General features: G+C 40.1%; 1 protein-coding gene across 12 annotated transcripts in view; it reads left to right on the forward strand.

Annotated features, from left to right (window-relative positions):
* ITPRID2 (ITPR interacting domain containing 2) overlaps positions 1-23,663 on the forward strand; it is a 63,892-nt gene that overhangs the window by 18,064 nt on the left and 22,165 nt on the right. For all 12 annotated transcript variants that reach the window (XM_043505438.1, XM_038421442.2, XM_038421445.2 and 9 more), the window contains 5 exons: positions 1,249-1,347; positions 2,060-2,268; positions 3,680-4,398; positions 11,423-11,495; positions 21,680-21,771. In XM_043505438.1, the coding sequence (XP_043361373.1) occupies positions 1,249-1,347; positions 2,060-2,268; positions 3,680-4,398; positions 11,423-11,495; positions 21,680-21,771 (1,192 nt within the window). The remainder of the gene's footprint in view (positions 1-1,248; positions 1,348-2,059; positions 2,269-3,679; positions 4,399-11,422; positions 11,496-21,679; positions 21,772-23,663) is intronic.

Below are 23,663 nucleotides of genomic sequence, written 5' to 3' on the forward strand. Positions count from 1 at the left end.
AATGCAGTCAGAGCCCAGCTACACAACAAGTAGACTCAGGCTACATCTACGCTACAGCTGGGATCGACACTCTGAGATCAATCCACCGGCGATTGATTTAGCTGGTCTAGTGAAGACCCGCCAGATCGACAGCAGATCACTCTCCAGTTGACCCCTGTACTGTATGCCTGATGAAAAGAGTAAGGCAAGTCAGCTGGAGAGTTTCTCTTGTTGACACCCTGCTGTAACTCGACCTAAGGTTGTGTAGTGTAGGTCGACTTACCGAGGTGGCGTAGACATAGTCTAAGACCTTTTGCTACTTCACCTCAGTTAGGCCCAATAAGATCCCTTATATAAATGGACCCAGCTGCTCTGAGTTTCCTTATCTCCTGGGTGACTATTCTGCCAGATTGCTTGCAAGCGAAACTCCCGTTGTCTAATGGTTAAAAATCTATATTCCCAAAAAGGGTGTTGATGCTGATGCCATGTAGGGAAAGTCATTTAGCCTATATGACAATGGAAAATGCTGAGGCAGTACCAGTTGCTGGGGCTGTAGGGAGGAAATTTGGGGATTGGTCCTGCTCTGAGCAGGGGGTTGGACTAGATGACCTCCTAAGGTCCCTTCCAACCCTGGTATTTTAAAAAAAAAAAAAAAAAAAAAAAAAAGAGAGAAATCAGGGTGGGAGTCTTGGTTGGAGCCAGTCCCATTCCATTTCCTGCAATCTGGAAGCACAGCCAATTCCCAGGCCTGTCTGAAAGGCTTCCCCTGTTTTGTGCTGCGCATGGGCCGCAATCCGTGCCTTGCACCGGGAAGCAGAAGGGGTTAGGCAGTTGAAATCAGCATCTAAGAGGTGAGGTAACACAAGCAGCAAACTGAGGCCAGTTCCAGTGTGAAGAGGCGGTCCTGTGCGGGAGGTAACGGAGTGGAGAACATAAGCCTACTGAAGTAAGAGATACTTTTGACACTTGTGGGTAGGTGAGAGTGGGAAGGGAGATGGAACTGTTTTGTGGGAGACTGCAGTAGTGTTTTCTCAGCTTGCATCCCTTGCCTTAGGATTCTCAGGGTGTATATACCTTTTTTTATGAAGGGGCTAAGGATTAATTATTTCTGTGTATTAATAAAAAGAGACCTAGCTAAAGTAAACCAGGTAATACTGAACAGGAAAAGAAATTCTCTGAGAGTGAAGACTTAGTTTTCCTTAAAGACTGAGAATTGAATCACGGCAAGGAACCAGTTCATCATGTCAGTATTGTCCATTTGTATGACAGCAATGGTATGTTGGCGAAGGAGAGGAGACGACAGTTCCACCAGAAGGGAAGAAGTATGAATTCCACTGGTTCTGGGAGAAGCAGTGCAACGGTTTCAAGGTAAAAGAATTATACTTTGGAGGATATGGCACAGTTCAGTGGGATTTATCATTCTTTTTCTGCCAATAGTTACTACTTCTATCCCTAAAATAGATGGACTTGGCTTGGTTTATATGTATTATTGTGCTTAGTAGCAAAAGAAGGATTATTAATTTGGTTATTTGAAAGAACTTGACATTTTTTCCAGCTGTGGCTCTCAGAAACCGGACAAGTGGACCGGAACTCCGGAAATGCCTGAACTTTAGAAGCATTCAGATTTCAAGACCTTTGGGTTGTGGGTTGGGTTAATAAATAAATAAAGAGTTTGGATCTGAATGTTGACTGGGTTCATAGAATATCAGGGTTGGAAGGGACCTCAGGAGGTCATCTAGTCCAACCCCCTGCTCAAAGCAGGAACAATTCCCAATTTTTGCCCCAGATCCCTAAATGGATTGAAGGATTGAACTCAAGGATTGAACTCACAACCCTGGGTTTTGCAGGCCAATGCTAAAACCATTGAGCTATCCTTCCCCCTATCTCTCTAATGGCTTGAACAGAAATGCCAGATGTAAACCCCTCCAAAATTTGTGACTTGGGCCCATCGTGCTGAGCTGCAGGAGAAAAAACTTCAATAGGACACAGATTGGGGGGCTAAAAGAACAACCAGATTGAAGGGATCATGTCCTAAAGAGAGCCATTGTGTAGAAAAATCTCTTGTTTTTCATTTGTCTAGTGTTTCTGAATTACTGGATCTTTATGAGGAAGACCCTGAAGAAGTACTCTATAACCTTGGATTTGGAAGAGATGAACCAGATATTGCTTCTAAAATCCCATCAAGATTTTTTAATTCATCATCGTTTGCCAGAGGGATTGATATCAAAGTGTTTTTGAATGCCCAAATGCAGCGCATGGAAGTGGAAAATCCAAATTTTGCTTTAACAAGTAAGTATACTTTTAAAGTGAAGGTTAATGTAAGCTTTTAAAATTTTGTAAACAACCAGAAAAGGAAACCTGTAGACTGGTATTCTGGAAAGCTTTTATAGTCTTAGGACCAAAATTTGGCCCCATCAAGACTGAACAGTAAAACTCCTGTTTAATTGTAACTATTCCAAGATGTGATGTGTACGTGTTTGGGCAGGTTTTTGGAGTGGGGAAGCAAGGTGCCCCATCATTATCCTTTACCTTCTGAGTTGTATGTTGGTCTTTTTGTGAGCCTCTGCTAAGCCATTTTTCGTTTCAATTTTAAAGCACTGAAACAAGCTACAACAAAAACACTCTTAAGAGCCTTTTCTTGTCCTGTAGATGCTTAAGGTGAGATTTCAGAAAGTGCTCAGTGTTGACCTAATTGTGTTCCCATTGAAGTCAGTCGTAAAACTCCTATTGACTTCACTGGAAGCACAGTTAGGCCAAAGCTGAACCTTCTGAGAACTCCACCATTGGTGTGCAGAGCATCAACATAGTATTGAAAGAGGGAGGGGAAAAAAAGTAATTGACACATTCCATTACAGTAGTACTTGGAGTGGGAAAAGCTGACTAAGTATTGTCAGTACTCACAATTTTACTTTACCTGTGTTTCTGTACTTAATGTATTTATAAGGGCTCTCCCTACCTTTCTTGTTCTGCAGTTATAAAGTGCTCTTACAAACTTCCGATTGTTAAGGGTCAAGGGATCACTTGTGGTTTTCAGTACTAGGTAGTATTATAACCACTCTTGAGAGCCCTTGATAATTTCAGAAAGAGGCTTGTCGGGGTTTCCCTTTTAAAATATCATGAAGACATCCTATATTTCTAGGTAACTCTTAATGTTCTTAAACTAGTATTTACATACTGTGTCATACAAAGAATCAATACCACTTTATACCACAAGACACTCAATTGTAGGTATAGAGGCCAAGCTTATACATAAATAAAATATTATCTATACATTTTTTAAATGTTGACCTTAGAAATCAGCTTTGATATAAGTGTGTATTACAATACATTCCTAACGTGTTGCTGATATACTCTTGAAATCATATATAAGGACAGGTGATCTCACTTTTACAAAAGTCTCCAGAACATAGACCTGAATAAAAATGGATGATCATAAAGATGAGGGTTCACAACATCCAAAGTGAATTTTGATGTTAACTTTAGATAAGGGAGAGAGATGTTCTTTGGATAATGCAGATATTTGGGGTTCGGAAATCTGGCTTTACCTGTAAGTTGTGGTTGTTTTGTTTACTCATTGCAGAGAGAAGAATTAAGTCTTGCAAGTCCCAAGACGTTCTTAACTAGACTGTACAAATATTAGACACAATACCATCAATTATTCTCTTAAACATTTAACTTATGCTTTGTTCTTGTGCTTCAGGTCGTTTTCGTCAGATTGAAGTGCTTACTACTGTGGCCAATGCTTTTTCTTCCTTATATTCCCAAGTTTCTGGGACTCCTTTGCAGAAAATTGGCAGCGTGAATTCAGTGTCTTCCAACAAAGAGACGTCCAACCCTGCTCCTTTAAATCGAAGCAATACTGCAAGTCGTTTAATGAAGACACTATCAAAACTCAGTCTGTCTATACCCCAGCAGGCAGGAGAAAGTAGCAGCTGCACAACTCCCCCAGCTGTTGAAAAAGGGAAAATGCCACCTGGCCAAGGGACTGAAGAAAATGATGTCAAAAATGAATCAAAATTACCCAAACACTTAAAAAAGAAAGATTCTCCATCTTTGGCTACAGTAAAAGAGGAGATATCCAGTAATCAGCCCAATATTCTAGACATACTTAATGCCACAACTCTTTCTACTGGAATCAGTGACAAACAAGGAACTCGGGATGATAATGTGCCTCATACAGATGAGCAAAAGCATGACTCACCAAGTCACCAGAATAGATTGTCTGAAGAATCTGGTATTGTGGACTCCTCCAATCTCAGTAGCGATGCTAATATATCTACAAATAATGAGCTTGAAAATAGCACTGAGCTGCAAAATCCATCTGCATCAACCCCAGATAAAGAACCTTGTGCTCCCATAGCATCTCCATCCATAACTATTCTAAAGCTACCGCAGAAGGACTCCTTTGAGATGGAAGAGGTAGGTGGAAAGAAATTACCTTATCAAAATAAATTGATGTAGCCTTTGTCGTTCCCTACACTGACACAGGAAACATTGAGACAAGACCGTCCTTAAACCAAACAAACCCAAAAGGCTGGTAAAAGAGAAGGTTGTTTGACGTGCAGCTCCATGCCAGGAAAATACATTCTTTTAAACTGATTTTTGATTTTGCATGCAGTGTTTTCTGGGTGTTTTTACTTAAGCTTCTAGTTTTTTCTCTATCATTTTAATTACTGTTTTCCTTTTAAAAAGGCTAACTTCTTTAACAAAATCTATTTTTCCTCTCTTTTTAGTAACCACTTCCAATTGAGTAGTAGTATCAGTTTAAATCTGAACTGAAATAGATATTAAAAAATGCCTAAAAATTGTTAGAGATTATACCCTTCAACAAAGTACATAGGTTAGAAAAATGGTCAGAAACAGCAGGGCAAAAACCTCAGCTGGTATAAGCTGACATAACTCCATTGATGTCAATGAAACTAGATTGATTTACAGCAGGCCTGGACTGAGCCTAGTTCCTCCATTTATTTGCCTGCTGTGATTTGAGTTAGTGGTTCTGAGTTTGCTCTACAGCAACTGATGACGTCCTTGGCTCTGCAAGTAGTGTAAGCAACATAGCTCCCTGCTCTGCTGAGTGTTAGTGATTTCACTTGCTCTAGGAGAGTTCGGATCATTAGTTTACAGCTTAACAGACAATAAAACCTTTCACTTCCATGTTCGTGAAATGATCTTTTTTACATTTTGGAAAGTGAGAACTGCTCACAGTAATTAGAGGTTGCAGCATCCCATTAGGTCATCTAATTCAATGGTTCTCAACCTTTTTTCATTTGCGGACCCCTAACCATTTTGAATAGAGGTGCGGACTCTTTTGGAAATCTTAGACATAGTCTGTGGTCCCCCAGGGGTCTGCGTACCACAGATTGAAAACCACTCTTCTGTGGTAACCACAACCTTTCGCGGACCCCTTAGTTGTTATCTGAGGACCCCCAGAGGTCTGCAGATCATAGGTTGAGAGCCACTGATCTAACTCACTCTCCACCAGTGCAGGAATTTCCTCTCCAATATAGTCTACATTGGTTTGTCAGGTGACCCTTTACGTGCCCCGGAATGATGGGGCCCACACCATTTTTCTCTGGAGGCTATTCTAATGGATCTCCCTGTTGGGAAGTGACTTTTTCTGATGATCAATTTAAATTGTCTTATTTTTCATTTCGTTGAATTCAGGTAGTTTGCAGTCCCTGTCAAAGCTTGCCACTTCTGCATTTCAAACAATTCCTTCCTGACGGAAAGAACTAGATCCTGGATGGTTTATTCTCTGACTGGACTGTATGCTTTTTGGATCAAGTCCTTTAAGTCGTAACTTACAGGCCCCCAAAGTTTCCACTTACAAATTCCTCAAGAAAAATATTGCTTGATTAGCAAATTTTCATTTAGTATGATCTAAAAATGATGCCGTATAATCAAGTATCCTGCCTCCAGCAATGGGCTAGTCCCTTTATTACCCCCATAAAAACTCTAGCCAGCTATTTCAGTGATGGTTATCCAGGAGGGATATTCTGTCCCAGTTCCCTATAGGTGGTCTTTTAGACTCATGAGGTTTGCTTTGTTAATCCAGTGAGTGCAGAAACTAATCATCTCAAACTGGACATAATTGCGCATGGGGGAGGGATAGCTCAGTGGTTTGACTATTGGCCTGCTAAACCCAGGGTTGTGAGTTCAATCCTGGAGGGGGCCATTTAGGGATCTGGGGCAAAAACTGGGGATTGGTCCTGCTTTGAGCAGGGGGGTTGGATTAGATGACCTCCTGAGATCCTTTCCAACTCTGATATTCTATGATTCTGTATGGGCTGAGGTCCCTCGTCAGAGCCAGCCCAAAGGAAATGCTCCCCCGGTCCTACCCAGCAGAGGGTTCCTTTTATAATAGGGGGAAGGATAGCTCAGTGGTTTGACCATAGGCCTGCTAAACCCAGGGTTGTGAGTTCAGTCCTTGAGGGGGCGATTTAGGGATTTGGGGGATTGGTCCTGCTTTGAGCTGGGGGTTGGATTAGATGACCTCCTGAGGTCCCTTCCAACCCTGATATTCTATGATTCCTACTCATACTAGTAATTATAAAATGTATCTAGCTAGTTATGGATTAACAGATGTTTTGTGAGAGCTTTTAAATGGACACTGTCAAGTAGCTTAGTCTCCAAATTTGACCTATTTTAAATTGTCATATCCACTGATGATGAAAATCCTTCAGAATTTAAATGTAATATATTTGTTGATGTGATTTTTTTAAAAACAAACAAACAAAACTTCCACCCTCTTGATTGAAAAACACAAACAGCAGATAACAAGGATTGTGTGTCTTCTTTTCAAGCAGAACTTAACAAATTCTATGTCTGCTGCTATATTGGCATTGGAAAAGCGTGAAGCTTTTGTAACACAACCAAGGAAAACTTGGCTCTTGTTAGGTTTTGTTACACACATGATGATCAGATTGGAGTCACAAATCTGAGATTTTTTTTTTTTCTTTTGCAATGCTAGGCCATTATCGTAGGGTAGGTTGAAATGATACAAAACTTGGTGTCTTCCACTGAATTTTTCTTTGAGTTGGACACTTGAAGGAAAACATGACCCAGAAGTGAAAAAGGGACTGCTGAAACCTCTGCAACCCAAAACTGATGAGTTTGTGCAGCTGTAGTTGACATAGTTTGCAATGCTATCAGTGCATAAACACAGCTGTTTTAGCATGATGAAGTAAAATGTAGGATGGAGTTGTGGTGAGTTTTTGTTTATACAGTAAGAGTATATACATTTCAACTGCTTTCTAATCCCCAGGAGGGATTCTTATTTTTCTTCAGCAAAACTGTTAGTTTTAATTTTATATTCTTGCATTTTAAAGAGGATACAATGAACAATAAACAATATTAGAAGCGATGAAAATAACTCTTCACCCACTCTTTCCTAAGCTTTGCTTGGAATGTATTCCTACACATCAGAAAGATGACAAATATATTAAGGAAGCTCTTCCTATGCTTTCTAGTGCTTTCTGAGCTCCATTAGGAAGGTTGTCGCTGTAAAGCTAGCCAGTAAGGGAGTGAGTCGGAGCAGGATTTCCCTCAAGCAACCTCTGTTCAGTTAGTCAATTAGATTCACTAAGGTCTGTCTCAAACTTCAATATTGGCTAAAAAGATTGGAAGAAGTAATGGGCTTGTGTTGCAAGGCAGCACACTTGGATTGCAAACACAACTCTGATCCAGTAGCTCAGCCAAGGTCAGGAGGTAGAAGGCATTTAAGATGAAAAGGAGATTGGCAGTTGAAAGGCAGAGCCTAGCCATCAGAAACAAAGAGAGGGGAAGAGAACCAAGGTGTCTTTCCTGGAAGACCAGTGCAATCCAAAGGTCTGTAAGACTGACTGTTCTCAAGTTTTTTTAAAAAAGTAAACCTATTTAATTAAAAATATGTATTTCCTGCTATGTAACTTGTCTTAAACAAGTAGCTATATTTTGCAAAATACCAGGAATTGTGTTGAATCAGTCTCTTTCTTTGATGGGGTGGAATCAGGGCCATGATGCTAGATTTAGGCTTCTACTGTGCTGGGGAATATGCAACAAAAAGTCCCTGCCACAAAGAATTTATTATCCGAGTACAGATTATATCTAATCAAAGTATAAAATGAGAGATAACAGGTGGATAAAACCAAGAGAGGAGTAAGAGTGAGGTTGGTTATGATTAGTGCAGTAAACAGCAGCCAGCCACGCCTTACATGCATTACAGCAGTGCCCCTCACTCAGACCTTTCTGGATGTTCCTTCCCATGGAGGTTAGAATGTTCAAAAGGATTGCTGAGTTCTGCTTCAGTGAATCACTTCTCATTGCCAAAGCTGCCAAGAAAGATAATACAAATGACCAGTTACTGATAATTAATAACTGGTGGCTGATTGTGAGCTACTTGATCCTAATGAGTTTTGAAGAAATAGCTTTTCTTGTATCTCGTTCTCGTAGTCTTATAACTGGAATTTTACAAACTGCCTTTACAGCAGATTAAAACATCAGCTATTGTGCCAGTTGTATTGCATTCATTTTTTCCTTTCATTTCATTTTAACGAGGCACTCTTTAAAACCTTATACCTAAATGTTAATGATGGCATTGCTTTGGTTAAAGTAAATGGAGTTACACTTGCTTACATTGGGATTAAATTGGCCTAAAATGTTGCTGAGCAAAAATATTAAATGCAGAGGACTTGGACCTGCGGTCCTCAGTCAAGAAGTCAATTTGTGAGTTTTAGGTCCCATGCTGCATTGAAGATGCTCAGCAGCCTTCAGAATCTTAAGGTCTTTGACAAAGGTAGAGCAAAGTGCTTTAGAATCTCTTTTCCCCCCTAAACACATTATATCTTCGATATCGTTTATCAGTTTGTTTTCTCATAAGTAAAGCTCAGATTGCTCCTGGTTGTTTAATTTGTATTCTATGTCATTTTAAACGCTATAATAAGCAGAGAGCCACTTTTTCACCTCATGTTTTGAAAAATCTCCATATTCCTTTTAAGAAGTTCTTTTGACACTGGAAGTTTCCATTTTAATAAATTGAAGTTTCATAAGACATGCTCTGATTTTAATAGAAAACAGAAACAAAGCAATTTTATCAGTACTTAACATCTTAAGTTTCGGCATCAAACTGTGAAAGTTGAGAAGTGGGTAAACTCAAGTCAAGTACAAACAAAGATCTCTTTATTTAAAAAGACCCTTCAGTGGCTGACTTTTTTTTTCCCTTAATAAAATACAATATAAATATTTCAGTGTGGAATATCATGAGTTAAAGTAATCTGTGAAACCCGAAAGGAATCAAATGCTCTTTAAAAAAAAAATTGTCTTCTCTTCTTGGCACTCTTATTTCTGTAATGGTTATTCCAACATGGTACAACAGTGATAGCAGAGATTATAGCTTGAATACATTAAAATGTAACTATTTTAGTTACTGAAGAATATATAGTAGCTTCTGTGATCATATTATCATATTTTTCGTTCTAAGATTTATTTTTTTCCTCTTGACATTGCAGCTGGATATTCTTTAGACAGCATAAAGTCTCTTAGTGATGTGGTCATGGATTCTAGACAACCAACTTAATTAACAAATAGGGGAAAGTTGTTGTTTGAGGAATTGATTATAACAGGAGAATGCAATCCCAGTTCCTCATTTAAGGACAACTAGAGGATTTGAAAATTCCTCCTAAGGATGAGTTCGTTTGGAATCAATGCTTTATTCTAAATAATCTTTGTGGCATAGTTTGCATGATAATTTTAAATGTTATATCCATTTTCATATTATGCAGTTATAGCCTGAACTTCTTTTTCAGTAGCCTGTATTTTGCGAAAATGATTATTTTACCTCTTGAGACAGTCTACGCAGTCAGGAGGAACAGATCTGATGCTATTCTTATTGTAGAGTTTAATCCCATTTGAAGTCAGTAGGAGCTGCTATCTTTTCCCTACTGAAGTCAAGAGCAGACCCGTAGACGGCTGAGTACTTCCTGAATCTCCTGTAATTGAGAAAATGTATTTAGCATTTTGCTTTATTCTTGCAGCAAAGATCACATCAATTTAAATATATTTTTTGCTTTTGACAAATTCATTTCAAAAATAAGCAAAATACCAATTTTTGTGTGAAATATCGGTACTTTTTTTTTTTTTAAAACTGAGTCTAGCTACAGATGCAGTTGGAAGTTTCTCTCCTTGTGAATTTTGAATTTAGTTAGACTACTACATTAATGTGGGGATTTATTTTTACAGTCTAGCCTTGCATGCGAACTAATGGATCTTTTGTTACATACAAAAAAGAAAATGTATTAGGGCTTTCAAACAAAACAAAGGCCTTTCTGTTGAGATTTTAAACATATTCTTTTCATTGTTTGAATGGTCATCTGAGAACTGTTTACTTAACAATAAGTTTTACTGTTTTGCAAAAGGACTAAGCAGTAGGATTAATTTTCCATAGTATGTAATTTTGAAGTTTCCCATTTGGAATCAGCATGTTGTAAGCCATGAAATCTTCCATTTTATGTAGTGGGAAACACAAGAAGCATTTCTTAAAATAATAATGTAGCTAAGTATGGATGCAATCCTGACAGGAGCTAAGTTCCTCCTAAGAAGAACTCATTAAACTCATATTGCAGTGAAATATTCAACATTTCAAGATGACACCTTGCAAGATGACACTATATGTAGTGTGTTTACTTCAAGATGGCCAGTTGGTTCACTACACGAAGGGTATATCTATACTACCCGCCAGATCAGTGGGCAGCGATTGATCCAGTGGGGGTCAATTTATCACGTCTAGTCTAGACGCGATAAATTGACCCCGGGCTCTCTCCCATCAACTCCTGTACTCCACCGCTGCAAGAGGTGCAGGCAGAGTCGACAGGGGAGCGGCAGCAGTCGACTCACTGCAGTGAAGACACCACAGTGAGTAGGTCTAAGTACGTCAACTTCAGCTACGTTATTCATGTAGCTGAAGTTGCATAACTTAGATCGATTCCCCCCCTCTGGTGTAGATCAGGCCTAAATGTATTTTATTCACACATCATGCTTCTTATTTATGCAAGAGGCTAAAAATAACTGCATTTCCCAATGGGTATGAAATAATGTGAATTGAAAAAGCAATGTACCATGGTAAAGATAGAATTACATTACTAGTTTAGCCTTACGTCAAAGAGTAACAAGATTCTCGATATTAACAGAATATTGTCACAGGATGGTGACGTCGTGTTTATGGGAATTAATGTAAGGTGAGGCAGAGGCATTATTTTGCAGAGATTGGTATTCTTTTACAGTTATCTTACAATGCTAAATCAAGAATTATTTTAATTTGCAAGATAAGATACATTAGAATAAGGATTGCTATCTGTCACTGCAGACCTGATGGATAAAAAAAGATTCCGTGAAACTATATACACTGCACACAATCTGCAGGAATACGTTCCACTGGTATAACTAAATATACAAATCTCCTCTCCTCTAGATTCAAAGCACAGAGGGAGAAGCACTACATGTTCCAACTTCTCACCAGTTATACTTGACCAATTCAAGAAGAGGTGAGTAGACTTCTAGTCCTTGGAGCCAGTGCAATCCTAAGAGTGTCTCTGAGTCTTGAAGTGCTGACTCGGGTATTTAAAACTACTTAAGTTGTAATCCTCCCCAAAAAAAAAAAAAGGAGCGGGGAGGCCTTCTTTTCAATTAAGTTTAAAATCACAGAAGGTAATTGCAAAGTGGCACCCTAAATTCAGGAGATGAGGCAGCCCTACAACCTCAATTAATGTTATGACTTTTGTACCATTGATGATGGCGCAGAGAAACTGAAATGATAATTGAGTTTGTATGTTTTTTTTCCCATCCAGAGCTTGTAATATAAGATTCCCATTTAAACTAAAATTATATATTTTTAAACCTAAATTGTATGGTATATCCAGTTTTTTACTATTTGCTATGCTACATCTGCATTTTGACTACACCAAAGGTCAATATGTCTGCACTCGGTGGAAGTCCTAGTTCTTCAGATGGCAAACTCCCTGACCTGGATTATGTAGCACATTTGTTGCATGCTTTCATCTTGAATGACGTTATTTTATATTTTGGACAGGGAGAGGGGCAAGGCAGAGGTTTAAATTCATTTTTTCATTGTTGTTGCTTCTCATGCAAAGCAGGCAAATGAAGTTTAGTCTCCAGCTGATGCACATGTAACCAATGAAAGACTAGACCCTGATGTATTAAGTGAATGGTTCTTTTAGGGAATGTATACATTGACATCTGATCCCAGCAAAAACCAGAGAGAGACAGAAATCTGTTTAAAGCAACAATTTAAGAGATTAACAAATTTAAGTTGTATAAAATGAGGTGGTCTTCTAACAAGAGCCGTAGAGCTACTTTCAGTGTGTTTGAGGATACCTTGAAGTGAACTCTGAAGATTGAAAACTGCCTAATAAGGATGGTTTCCTGTATAGGTACTACAGTATTTCCCAGAATACACGTACAGTTGCATTGACTACTAGTCCGCTGCTGTGAAAGGTAGGACAGGAAGAGAGAAAGTGACAGAAGTTCTGTCAGTAACCAACCTCTTTCACAGTATCCCCATCTTGATTTCTTTTTCTTCAGGATTGTACACACGTATGGTGTACCTGTCTATAGGTATAGTTGATATTTGACTACAGTCCCCAGGTAAAAAGCTCTGAGCAGTTTTTATGGCAGAGATCTGGTTTTTTTTTGAAGAGGTGTCCTGTTTGTCAGGTCTTCACCAACATTGAAGGAAGTTCAAAGCCTTAGTAGCTGCACTTTTCCCACCAAAAACAGTCTTCTATTTCTAACTGAAGGTATGTTTTATATAGACCACCCACCCACCTCAGGAAAAAAATGTGCCCAAAGTCCTGCATAAACTTGGTGCTCATGAAAGGTGCCAGACAGCCCCAGCAATGGAAAACTTCCGTATAACCACAAAACTAGTATAATTGGCAATGGCAATACATGCTTTCCCATATTGCCCCTCCACTGTGCTTCAACTCAGTTCTGGGAACACCTGCATAGAAGTGAGAGAATAGTTAATTTTCCATGCCTATGCACATTCTCGGCTGAATGTACCGAAAAGGGTGCTAATTGTGATGGGGACAGCTACTATGCTAGAAAGTAGTCTGGCCCAAACATTTATTTCACATAGGACACAAAATAACTGCCAAACCTCAGCAGACTTTGTGTCGTCATCATACTACGAGCCATCTACTTCCCTGTTTTGTTAAACATTTACCTTTATTTGATTGTTGGGTCAGTTCTATTTGTCTTCTCTATTACAATGATAGCAAAACTGTCACTTTAAACATAAAAGTTGAGACTATTTCCAAACATTACTGTCTTAGTGTAAGAATCTTACAAGGCCATACCAATTTCACTGAAGTTCCAAGAAGAGAAGCATTTTAGGTGACTAGTGATTTTTGGGTGCTCAAATTGAGACAAGGGGCCTGATTTCAGAGGGCAAGTGCTCAACGAATGCAGAGGCACCAAAAACTACTAGTTGCATTGGAAAAAATCTTGGCCACTGTCTCTGAACAAGAGCCCTAGGCCTGGCCTACACTGTGGGGGGGGGGGATTGATCTAAGTTACGCAACTTCAGCTACATGAATAATGTAGCTGAAATCGACATACTTAGACCTACTCACCGTGGTGTCTTCACTGCAGTGAGTCGACTGCTGCTGCTCCCCGTTGACTCTGCCTGCATCTCTCGCGGCGGTGAAGTACAGGAGTCGATGGGAGAGCGCTCGCGTCGATTTATCGCGTCTAGTCTAGACACGATAAATCAACCTCCGCTGGATTGATCGCTGCCCGCCAATCTGGCGGGTATTATAGACATACCCTTAGTCTTGCTAGGGATCCGTTAACTCAGTTCAGCTCTGAGTGGAAACTCTAGTTCTTTGTTACAGCGTATTTGCTGTTAAGTATTTTGACATGCACTAATCTGTTTCAGTTGCATGGTTTTATTGTACATAAGCACCCAAACAGAAATATATTTTTCACATGTACTCTTCACAGATGCAGGCCTGTGTCTTTGTTTTTGGAAGGCTGTTTCTCTATCCATACCAGGGTGGTGCTGTTCAGAACAGAATATTATGAATTTATGAGATATAAAAGGAGAAGATACTTACAATGACATTGTACTTCCAAAAGGACTGTGGCTGCTTTCCCTGACTTTTTTATTGTAGTTTCTAAGGCATTTTTAAGAGGGTCTGCAGTAAAATGTACAGTATTTAAACTCCATTGAAATAGGCTGGCGATTATTAAAACATGCCTAAACGATGCTGATTTCTACAGCAGCCAGTGTCATCCATTAGCACACAATTTCATTTTTAAATTAATGTTTTTTATTATAAATGGTAAGCTTATTTTTTAAAGTGGCTTGCAAATTATTAAGAACATGAGAACGGCCATACTGGGTCAGAGCTACGGTCCGTCTAGCCCAGTATCCTGTCTTCTGACAGTGGCCAATGCCAGGTGCCCCAGAGGGAATGGACAGAACAGGTAATCATCAAATGATCCATTCCTTGTTGCCCATTCCCAGCTTCTGGCAAACACAGGCTAGGGACACCATCCCTGCCCATCCTGGCTCATAGCCATTAATGGACCTATCCTCCATGAATTTATCTAGTTCTTTTTGAACCCCGTTATAGCCTTGGCCTTCACATCATCTTCTGGCAAGGAGTTCCACAGATTGACTGTGCACTGTGTGAAAAAATACTTCCTTTAGTTTGTTTTAAACCTGCTGCCTATTAATTTCATTTGGTGACCCCTAGTTCTTGTGTTATGAGAAGGAGTAAATAACACTTCCTTATTTACTTTCTCCACACCAGTCATGATTTCATAGACTTTTATCATATCCCCCCCAGTCTTCCCTTTTTCAAGCTGAAAAGTCTTATTAATCTCTCCTCATATGACAGCTATTCCATACCCCTAGTAATTTTTATTGCCCTTTTCTGAACCTTTTCCAATTCCAGTATATCTTTTTTGAGCTGTGGCAACCACATCTGCATGCAGAATTCAAGATGTGGGTGTACCGTGGATTTATATAGAGGCAATATATTTATTTTCTGTCTTATTATCTATCCCTTTCTTAATGATGCCCAACATTGTGTTCGCTTTTTTTGACTGCCGCTGCTCGCTGAGTGGCTGTTTTCAGAGAATTATCCACAATGACTCCAAGATCTCTTTCTTGAGTGGTAACAGCTAATTTAGACCCCATCATTTTATATGTATAGTTGGGATTATGTTTTCCAACGTACTTTACTTTGCATTTATCAACATTGAATTTCATCTGCCATTTTGTTGCCCAGTCACCCAGTTTTGAGAGATACCTTTGTAGCTCTTCACAGTCTGCCTGGGACTTAAGTATCTTGAGTGCTATTGTGTTGTGTTGTATTGTTTTGCTATTAGTGTCTTAGTTTGTCAAACACTACATTGAGAACGTTAAATATCTTTTAACGTGGTAAGACCAGCCTAATGAACTTTTTAGGTCATGTCTTGTAAATGGTACTGAATTAGTTTATCCAGTATGCTCAGAGCTGGCATTTGTTATTACATAACTCAAATGTAGCTATGTTTTGCTTGTGGGGTTTTTGTAGGGAGACTGTAGAGAGAAATGAAGAGTTGCTTTGTGCTGTAAACATAAAGTTCTGCTAAATGTCCAGTATAAAAAACTATTGCAAAGTTAGCTGGAAAACAAAATTCTTCATTTAATGATGACTTGCATTTATGCAACAGCGACTTCTCTGCGGCACCTTCTGAATAGAGCTTCACAAATACAGGCTGTACATGTGAGATGTAAAAGACATAGTGCTATGTTTTCAGGGTCTAGTGATTTTTGAATACTGAGCTTGTGATTCCTTAGGAGTACCTGACTTTCAGAAGCTGAGCAGCCAGCTGCCAAAAATCAGACCCCTTCAAGATGTCTCAAGTTTGGCAGGCAAAATCACGAGTCGCTCTTGAAAACGAAGGCCATAGTAATGGACTAGTAGTACACATTAATGGCAACCCCACTGTTAATTCCATTTGATATTTACTGCTCCAGGTAGGGCAGGTGGGAGTGTACACACACGTACATATCTACAGAAAGAGAGGCCTGAAATTAGCCAGCTATTTGGGGGAGTTCATGCTCACGCCCTCCACGTGCTGTGATGCCCCTTTGCTTTCCTTGAGGGAAGACTTGGCGGGGCTTATGGTAGCGGTGTCCCCTACTGTCACTGTTTAGTGCAAGTTTGGCTGCAGACAGTGATCTGAGCTCCTCTCCCAGGCAGAGTCAGCAGAGTACCAAATGGGAAAAAGGAAGCACTGAGGTGAGAGTACTCTTAGGTCCCCATAAGTACGCACCTCCCACCCAAATCTGGAATATTGATATAAAAGCTTATTGCATTTGGGTTTAGTAGTTCCATGATGCAAAGCATTGCAACAAGTAAGCCAAATATTGCTAGATGTTAATAAACAGATTCAATGCACTGCTTCTTCTTTTCTTTGCCAGACGCACAAACTCGGGTAGATGATAGCAGAAACACTATTCTGATGTTTAGGTAAGTTGCCTTTAGTTGACTGAACTGTTGGCATGATGAGAATTCTAGTTGGTTGAGAGGCAAGTAGGGTAAAGTAGAGCGTAGTTAGTTATTCCACTGTTTGTTAATTACCGTGCTGTGCACCCATCAAATGCAGACATGCTTATAAATCAGGGACTCCTCTTTTCTTCAGAGTTTTGTCAGCCTAAATGTTTTTGAATGCATAAATTGCACTGGCATATTTTGAATATTTTAATGGTTTAAATGATTTTGTTTTTTAGTATCACACTAGCTATGCAGTGCAGGGAGGGTGCATTCATTCCTTTCCTAGTTTAGTTGGAAAGTGTGTTAAGAATTCCACTTTATCTGTCCATCTTGGCTGGCTGCTGCTCTTCCCAGTTTCCCTTTCATAATCTCTTTATGGCCTCTTGCAGTCTGTTGGGGAAGAGTCCTTGTCTGACTTTCTGAAGACATGATGACTATGCTACAATGCAAACAGGGGAAATGGAATGGGCTTGACTGACTTCCTCTGGCTGGTACAAATTACACTAATCTAAGCATGTGGGAGGCCACTGAATCCAGAGGGCATTAACCTTGGTGGAGGGCAGGTGAACTGTCATGCTCCCTTGTGTTCTGTGATGGAAGGTAGCTTTACATTAAGCTTTATGACAGAGGCAGTGCACATTTTTGACATCCAGGCATGCCCTTCATGAGCTAGCACTGCCCCTTTTTTGGGGCTGAGTTGGACACCTGCAGTCCCGATTGTGGAACATGGGTTGCAGGCACCTTGTGCGATTATCCCTCTTCCAGGAAAACTCTCTGTTGCCTAGGGTCTGTGCTGTTTTATCCATGATCTGTCTAGCTCAGTGGGTCCTTTGCACCTCTTTCTAACCTGTATGAGCCAAATATGTGCTCCAAAATGGTGGAAAGGGAGGAGAGTCTCTGAATCTGTATCAGAAACCCATATGCAGTTGTGAGGAAGATATCATTGTACATCTGCATAGCCCAGCATATTAGCTGATGATATTTCTATTATGGACCAGAGCCAAAATCATGTAACTCGAATACCAACAGCACTCTTTCTTAATATCTTTACTGCATACACAGTATGGCAGATGGGTATTTTTGGTATATAAAGGGAATATAGATAAGGTGTGGTGTTTTGGTATAAGGAAAAGTAGAGTAGTACTGATTCATCCTTGGATAAAAGTTATCCTGTCTATTAAAAATGTCTTGCCTGATTAACTTCAAAATGTCCCCCCACAATTAAATAAATTTGTGAAATTGTCAACACAGGTGAAATGTGGAAAAGAGGTGTGTTCCTCCCCCAAAGTAGTAGTAGCTGAGGGATGTTGAAGCGGATGCAAACAATGTGATGTAACAGAAAGTGATTTAAAGTACACCGGACCCTCGCTAGAACCCGGGATTTGGGATCCATGCGTGGTACTGTGTTAACGTGGGGACCACGTTAAAATGAATTGCAAGTAAAGTAATTACATTTGGAATCCATGGCTGCAACCGCATTATATGCAGATTCGCTCTATATAGATGCGTGTTCTAGCGAGGGTCCGGTGTACTAACTGGCTTTTAGCAATGTGCCTTTCTAGTAAGCAGAATTAGGCTTTGAGGGTCATAAAGATTTATTGTCATGAGAGGCAATAAAACTTCCTGAAACAAGAAACCAGTACACATATTGGGGAATGTCTTTATCTGAAATATTAGGAATCTGTGCACTATAGCTCTGAAGTTCATAAGCAGTTTCATAAGAACAGCCATACTGGGTTAGACCAGTGGTCCATCTAGCTCAGTATCCTGTTTTCCGACAGTGGCTAATGCCATGTGCTTCAGAGGGAATGAACAGAACAGGTAATCATCAAGTGATCCATCCCCTGTCAACCATTCCCTACTTCTGGCAAACAGAAGCTAGGGACGCTTCAGAGCATGGTTTCGCACACCCATCCATCCTGGCTAATAGTCATTGATAGACCTATCCTCCATGAATTTATCTAGTTCATTTTTTTTACCCTCTTGTTGTGTTGGCCTTCACAACATCCCCTGGTAAAGAGTTCCACAGGTTGACTGTGCGTTGTGTGAAGAATTACTTTCTTTCTTTGTTTTAAACCTGCTGCCTATTAATTTCATTTGGTGACCCCTTGTTCTTGTGTTATGAGAAGGAGTAAATAACACTTCCTTATTTACTTTCTCCACACCAGTCATGATTTTATAGACTTCTATCATATTCCCCCCTTAGTCATCTTTTCCAAGCTGAAAAGTCCCAGTTTTATTATTCTCTCTTCATATGGAAGTTGTTCCATACCCCTTATCATTTTTGTTGCCCTTTTCTGTACTTTTTTCCAATTCCAGTATATTTTTTTTTATATGGGGCAAACAGAACTGCAGGCAGTATTCAAGATGTGGGCATACCATGGATTTATATAGAGGCAATGTGATATTTTCTGTCTTATCTATGCCTTTCCTAATGATTCCCAAAATTGTTTAGCTTTTTTGACTGCTGCTGCACATTGAATGGATGTTTTCAGAGAACTATCCACAATGACTCTAAGATCTCTTTCTTGAGTGGTAACAGCTAATTTAGACCCCATCATTTTATATGTATAAGTGGGATTATGTTTTCCAATATGCATTACTTTGCATTTATCGCCATTGAATTTCATCTGTCATACTGTTTCCCAGTCACCCAGTTTTGTGAGATCCCTTTGTAACTCTTCGCAGTCTGCTTTGGATTTAACTATCTTAACTGTAGTCAATCAGGATGCTTCATTTGCATATGGAGTCTGATTTGATTAACATTTTCCTCGCTTCAGTATAATTTGTCTTTAAGGCAACAATGAATAATAGTTATTGTTAGGTAACTAGTAATGTAATTATGTTTCAGCATCTTTTGAACACTATTTTACAGATAGAAGAATGCAGGTGCTTTAATTCTTTATTGAATATTTTGGGGAAAATATGTCAATTAGCGATACTGCTGTTTGGTCCTCAAAAATTTTTTACTATATATGTATAATATATGCCTCCATCTTAGGCAGCATGACTTCATAGATGTATAAAGTTCTGTACTATAGGAGTGTTGTTGTGAAATGTACAATGGATGTCTGCTGCAAAACTTGCAGTTCTAAGTTACCCTCATGGGGTCCAAGAGTTCATGCCCAAATATTTACACAGCAATTTTACAGCTCACAGCCCAAGTCTTGCAAGCCTGAGGCAGCTGACCTGGGCCAGCCCTGGGTATTTTATTGCTGTGTAGACATACCCTAAGAGGCACGGTACTGAACTCTCAGCCTATGGGTCAGGGTAGTGGCTATAGTAACATTAAGCTATGCTTGCACATCCTGGATTTCTCCAAAGGCTGAAGGGGCCTATGGGCCTGTCTAAGAAACAGTGGTCTCTTCAGAATGCCCACTAGGCACTGTTGCTACCTGAAATCTCTGCAGTATCTCATGCTGCAAGCCTGCAGTCAACATCTTCCCCCAAAACATCTAAAATGGTAGGGCTTGTGAAGGTATCTTTGGCAGGCAGCATTATGGCTGCCTTTGCAGTTCCCGTACCAGGAGAATCTTTCCATGGGTGGAACCAGGGCGTTTAGAGCCCCCTTTATGCTATTCTACCTTACCTAGAGTAAAGGGAATGGGGATGAGGCAGGGGAACAGGGATGAGGATCTCACCCTTTGTGCTTGGACTGATCCCCTGATTGTCATGTTTTCATGGGCATTTTCTCAGGCTACGTTTTGCATGTGCACTCTGAGCCTGTCAGGGATAAAAACAAAATCTAATTTTCTGGCTTTTTGCAGAGGCCTGACAACCACTTGCAAAGGCCTAGTGTCTGTGTGGCCTTTTCTGATCCCTGCTGTAACGTGAAGTTTTGACTGCTTATTGCCCTCAGCTCCCTACAGTCCGGTCTAGACTGGGAGCTAGGTTGGCAGAGGCTAGTGGTCTCATGTGGTGTCCCCTTTCCCCCCTCACTGGAGGAGGGAACAGCCCTGCCATCTGCTGAAGCTGTTTGGTGCGAGGGGGGAAGTGCAGCAAACCACTGGAGCACTGACTGCATGTGAATCTGGGTGGCCGCTGACTCAGCTTTGGGGAAGGAACCTTAGAGGAAGTAAGGGGTTAGTAGCAGCAGCATAATGCATTTTTCTTTCGCCACCCTCTTACACAGGTAAGACAAATGTAAAAGATGTCCAGTATCCCATAGCTAGTCAACATTTCCCAAGTAGGACATTTTGAGAGAGCCTTTTGTCCTTTCTCATGTTTCAAAGCAACCCCTCCCCCACAAAACAAAAAACAAAAAAACCCCCACACGTTGCCCCCCAATTTTGCTTTTTGTGATGGATGATTTGGAAATGGGACCATTCTATTTCTAGCTTTCAAAGGCATCTATTGTCTTGGTATCTCAGCATAGCATAAAGTTAATGTGCTTTGATTTAAAAGTCTCTGTATATAAACTTTGTCACAGTTCCCTCCTCTGTGGTCCAGCAAGGACACCTGCTCTTGGCTCCTGGCTCCTCAGCCATCACCTCTCTTGGGCAGAGACCCGCATCTTTTTACTTCTACTACCTGGGTGTGAAGGCTGCACAGTTCTCTCACTACCCTGTGATATTCCCAGCAAGCCAGAATGTCTAGACAGGCCAGGCTCCCCAATTCCAACAAGGGCTCTGGCAGGAGTGGGTCTTTCAGATCCAACAAAGGGTTTTTTTCTGTGGCTTACCAGCTCATAACCACTTGAGCTCAGAACAAGCACACCCATGACTAGGTTAGTCTTTCCTTTGAGCCTTTAATCTTGAAATTCCATAATCAGCAGACAATGATCCTCTCCTCAGGGCATAGCTTCAAAAGGCTGGGTTTTTGCATAACCAGAGGAAGGTGGGGCATTTGTGGTCACCTCCCTCTAGAAAGTCCTATGAAAAGCACTTGACCCTGTTTGTCCCATTCAAAAACCCATTCTTGCCTGGCACATTGTTCAATATCCTTTGACATTTATACCACTTCCCAGGGTTACACCCGTCTCCCTCCTAGAGAAGTTAAATACAATCCCAGCCCACAATGGTACATAAACCATTAATTTAATACAATGGACCCCAAAAGATAGATAAATTTTAATTCAATAAAATCTCCCAAGGATATTGCAGGAAATTGCCAAATCGGTCTCAAACTTATCATAGTTTCCTTGTTTTCCTTTACAGACCAACTATTGCGAACTGCTAGTCAGCATTCTGATAGCAGTGGCTTTGCTGAAGATTCGTCTACAGATTGCTTTTCACTTAGTCACCTTCAGGTAAGCTGCTCATAGATTCAAGCACAATGAGTTCCTGGTCCATGATAGGGCTCTGAGGGTATCTACACAGCCCATGGCAGTGAGCCTCGAAGTCTGGGTCAGCAGACTTGGACTTGTGGAGCTCGCTAAAAATAGCTGCGTAGACATTGTAGCTTGGGCTCTGAAGGCTAGGGAAGGGGATATCCATGCAGCTATTTTTAGTGCCATAGTGCGAGCCCAAGCCTGTTGAGCCAAGCTGGGGAGCTCACTGCTGTGGGCTGCTGCTAGCTGTGTAGATGTACCCCTAGAGGTTACAGTAATACAAATACTAAACAATGATAATAACATAGTGGTTGGAGAAGTGGCTGATTATTGTGATACTGTTTTTGTTTCGTTTTATCAGTCCTGGATCCTGACAGGATTTTCCATTTCAGGACTGGACTTGTCTGCTCTCCTTTTGTAGCTTTGCATTGACTTTTTGAAGTTTTCTAGATGGATAATCTGATCTGAATGATTTGGGACCTGGGATAAGCTTTACGTTCAATATTTCCTGTTCACTGATTTTTGGTAAACCTTTGCTCATTGGCTGAGCCTTTAAAACTGCTTCCCCTTCTTTCATAATATCCAGTGAGCAAAGATTACTATAAATAGGACAATGTTTTTTTCTGCTAATCATTCAGTTTTCATATATTGATGGCTATTTTTCCACCTCACTGGGGTAAATCAAGAGTAAATTGACTGAAGTCAATGCTTTTATGTTAGAGTAAGAGTAGAATCATTCCTGGTCCATGCTGATCTTCAAACTAGTTATAAAACCTGTCTAAGGTCCCATGTACTCTACTAAATAAAACCATGTTGTAACTAAGTTCTTAGTGGCCTAGATGGGCTCCAGTAGTGATGGTTGTCTGTGTTCATTAGAAAATGCACTATATTTTGATTTCTATTTTACTTGTTTTAATGGGTACATCAAGAAATTATGGTGAACGTGACAGTATTGGTTTGTGCTATGGAATGTTTAGACTGTTGCCTTCACTGTTTTATTTCAACCAAGTACATAGTTGAATGAAAAATTCTGGGCGAGTGATTAGGCTAATAGAAGAAAGTGAGAGCTTGGCAGCTAGGGGAGAGGACTTGGAAAAAAAAAAGTCTCAAGGAATAAAAATGGGTAGAGATCGTTTTCTAAAATCATGGTAAATTAGTGCCATCTACTGTTAAATAACTTACTCTAACAGCTCCTTTGAAATAGAAGAGCAAACTGAAAAAATGGGAGCTGCCAATACATTTCCCACTCCTCCAAATTCTAAAATAAAGATTTCCGAGGAGATGTTGCATTCCTTTGGATTGTTTTGAAGGGATATATCAAGGACTTCCTCTATCAAAAGGAAATTGGAGGGATTCTCCTTCCAACAATTTTAAGATTGTGGGGATGACTTGTGGATGAATAAGGTATAACAGGTTTCAGAGTAGCAGCCGTGTTAGTCTGTATCCGCAAAAAGAAAAGGAGTACTTGTGGCACCTTGGAGACTAACAAATTTATTTGAGCATAAGCTTTCATGAGCTACAGCTCACTTCATCGGATGCATGCAGTGGAATATACAGTAGGGGGATTTTATATACAGAGGGAACATGAAACAATGGGTGTTACCATACACACTGCAAAGAGAGTGATCAGGTAAGGTGAGTTATTACCAGCAGGAGTGGGAAAAAAAACCTTTTGTAGTGATCAAGGTGAGCCATTTCCAGCAGTTGACAAGAACATGTGAGGAACAGTAGGGGGGAAAAATAAACATGGGGAAATAGTTTTACTTTGTGTAATGACACATCCACTCCCAGTATTTATTCAAGCCTAAATTAATGTTGTCCAGTTTGCAAATTAATTCCAATTCAGCAGTCTTTCGTTGGAGTCTGTTTTT

This window comes from Dermochelys coriacea, chromosome 11 (assembly GCF_009764565.3).
Source record: "Dermochelys coriacea isolate rDerCor1 chromosome 11, rDerCor1.pri.v4, whole genome shotgun sequence".
NCBI classification, from domain to species: domain Eukaryota; kingdom Metazoa; phylum Chordata; order Testudines; family Dermochelyidae; genus Dermochelys; species Dermochelys coriacea.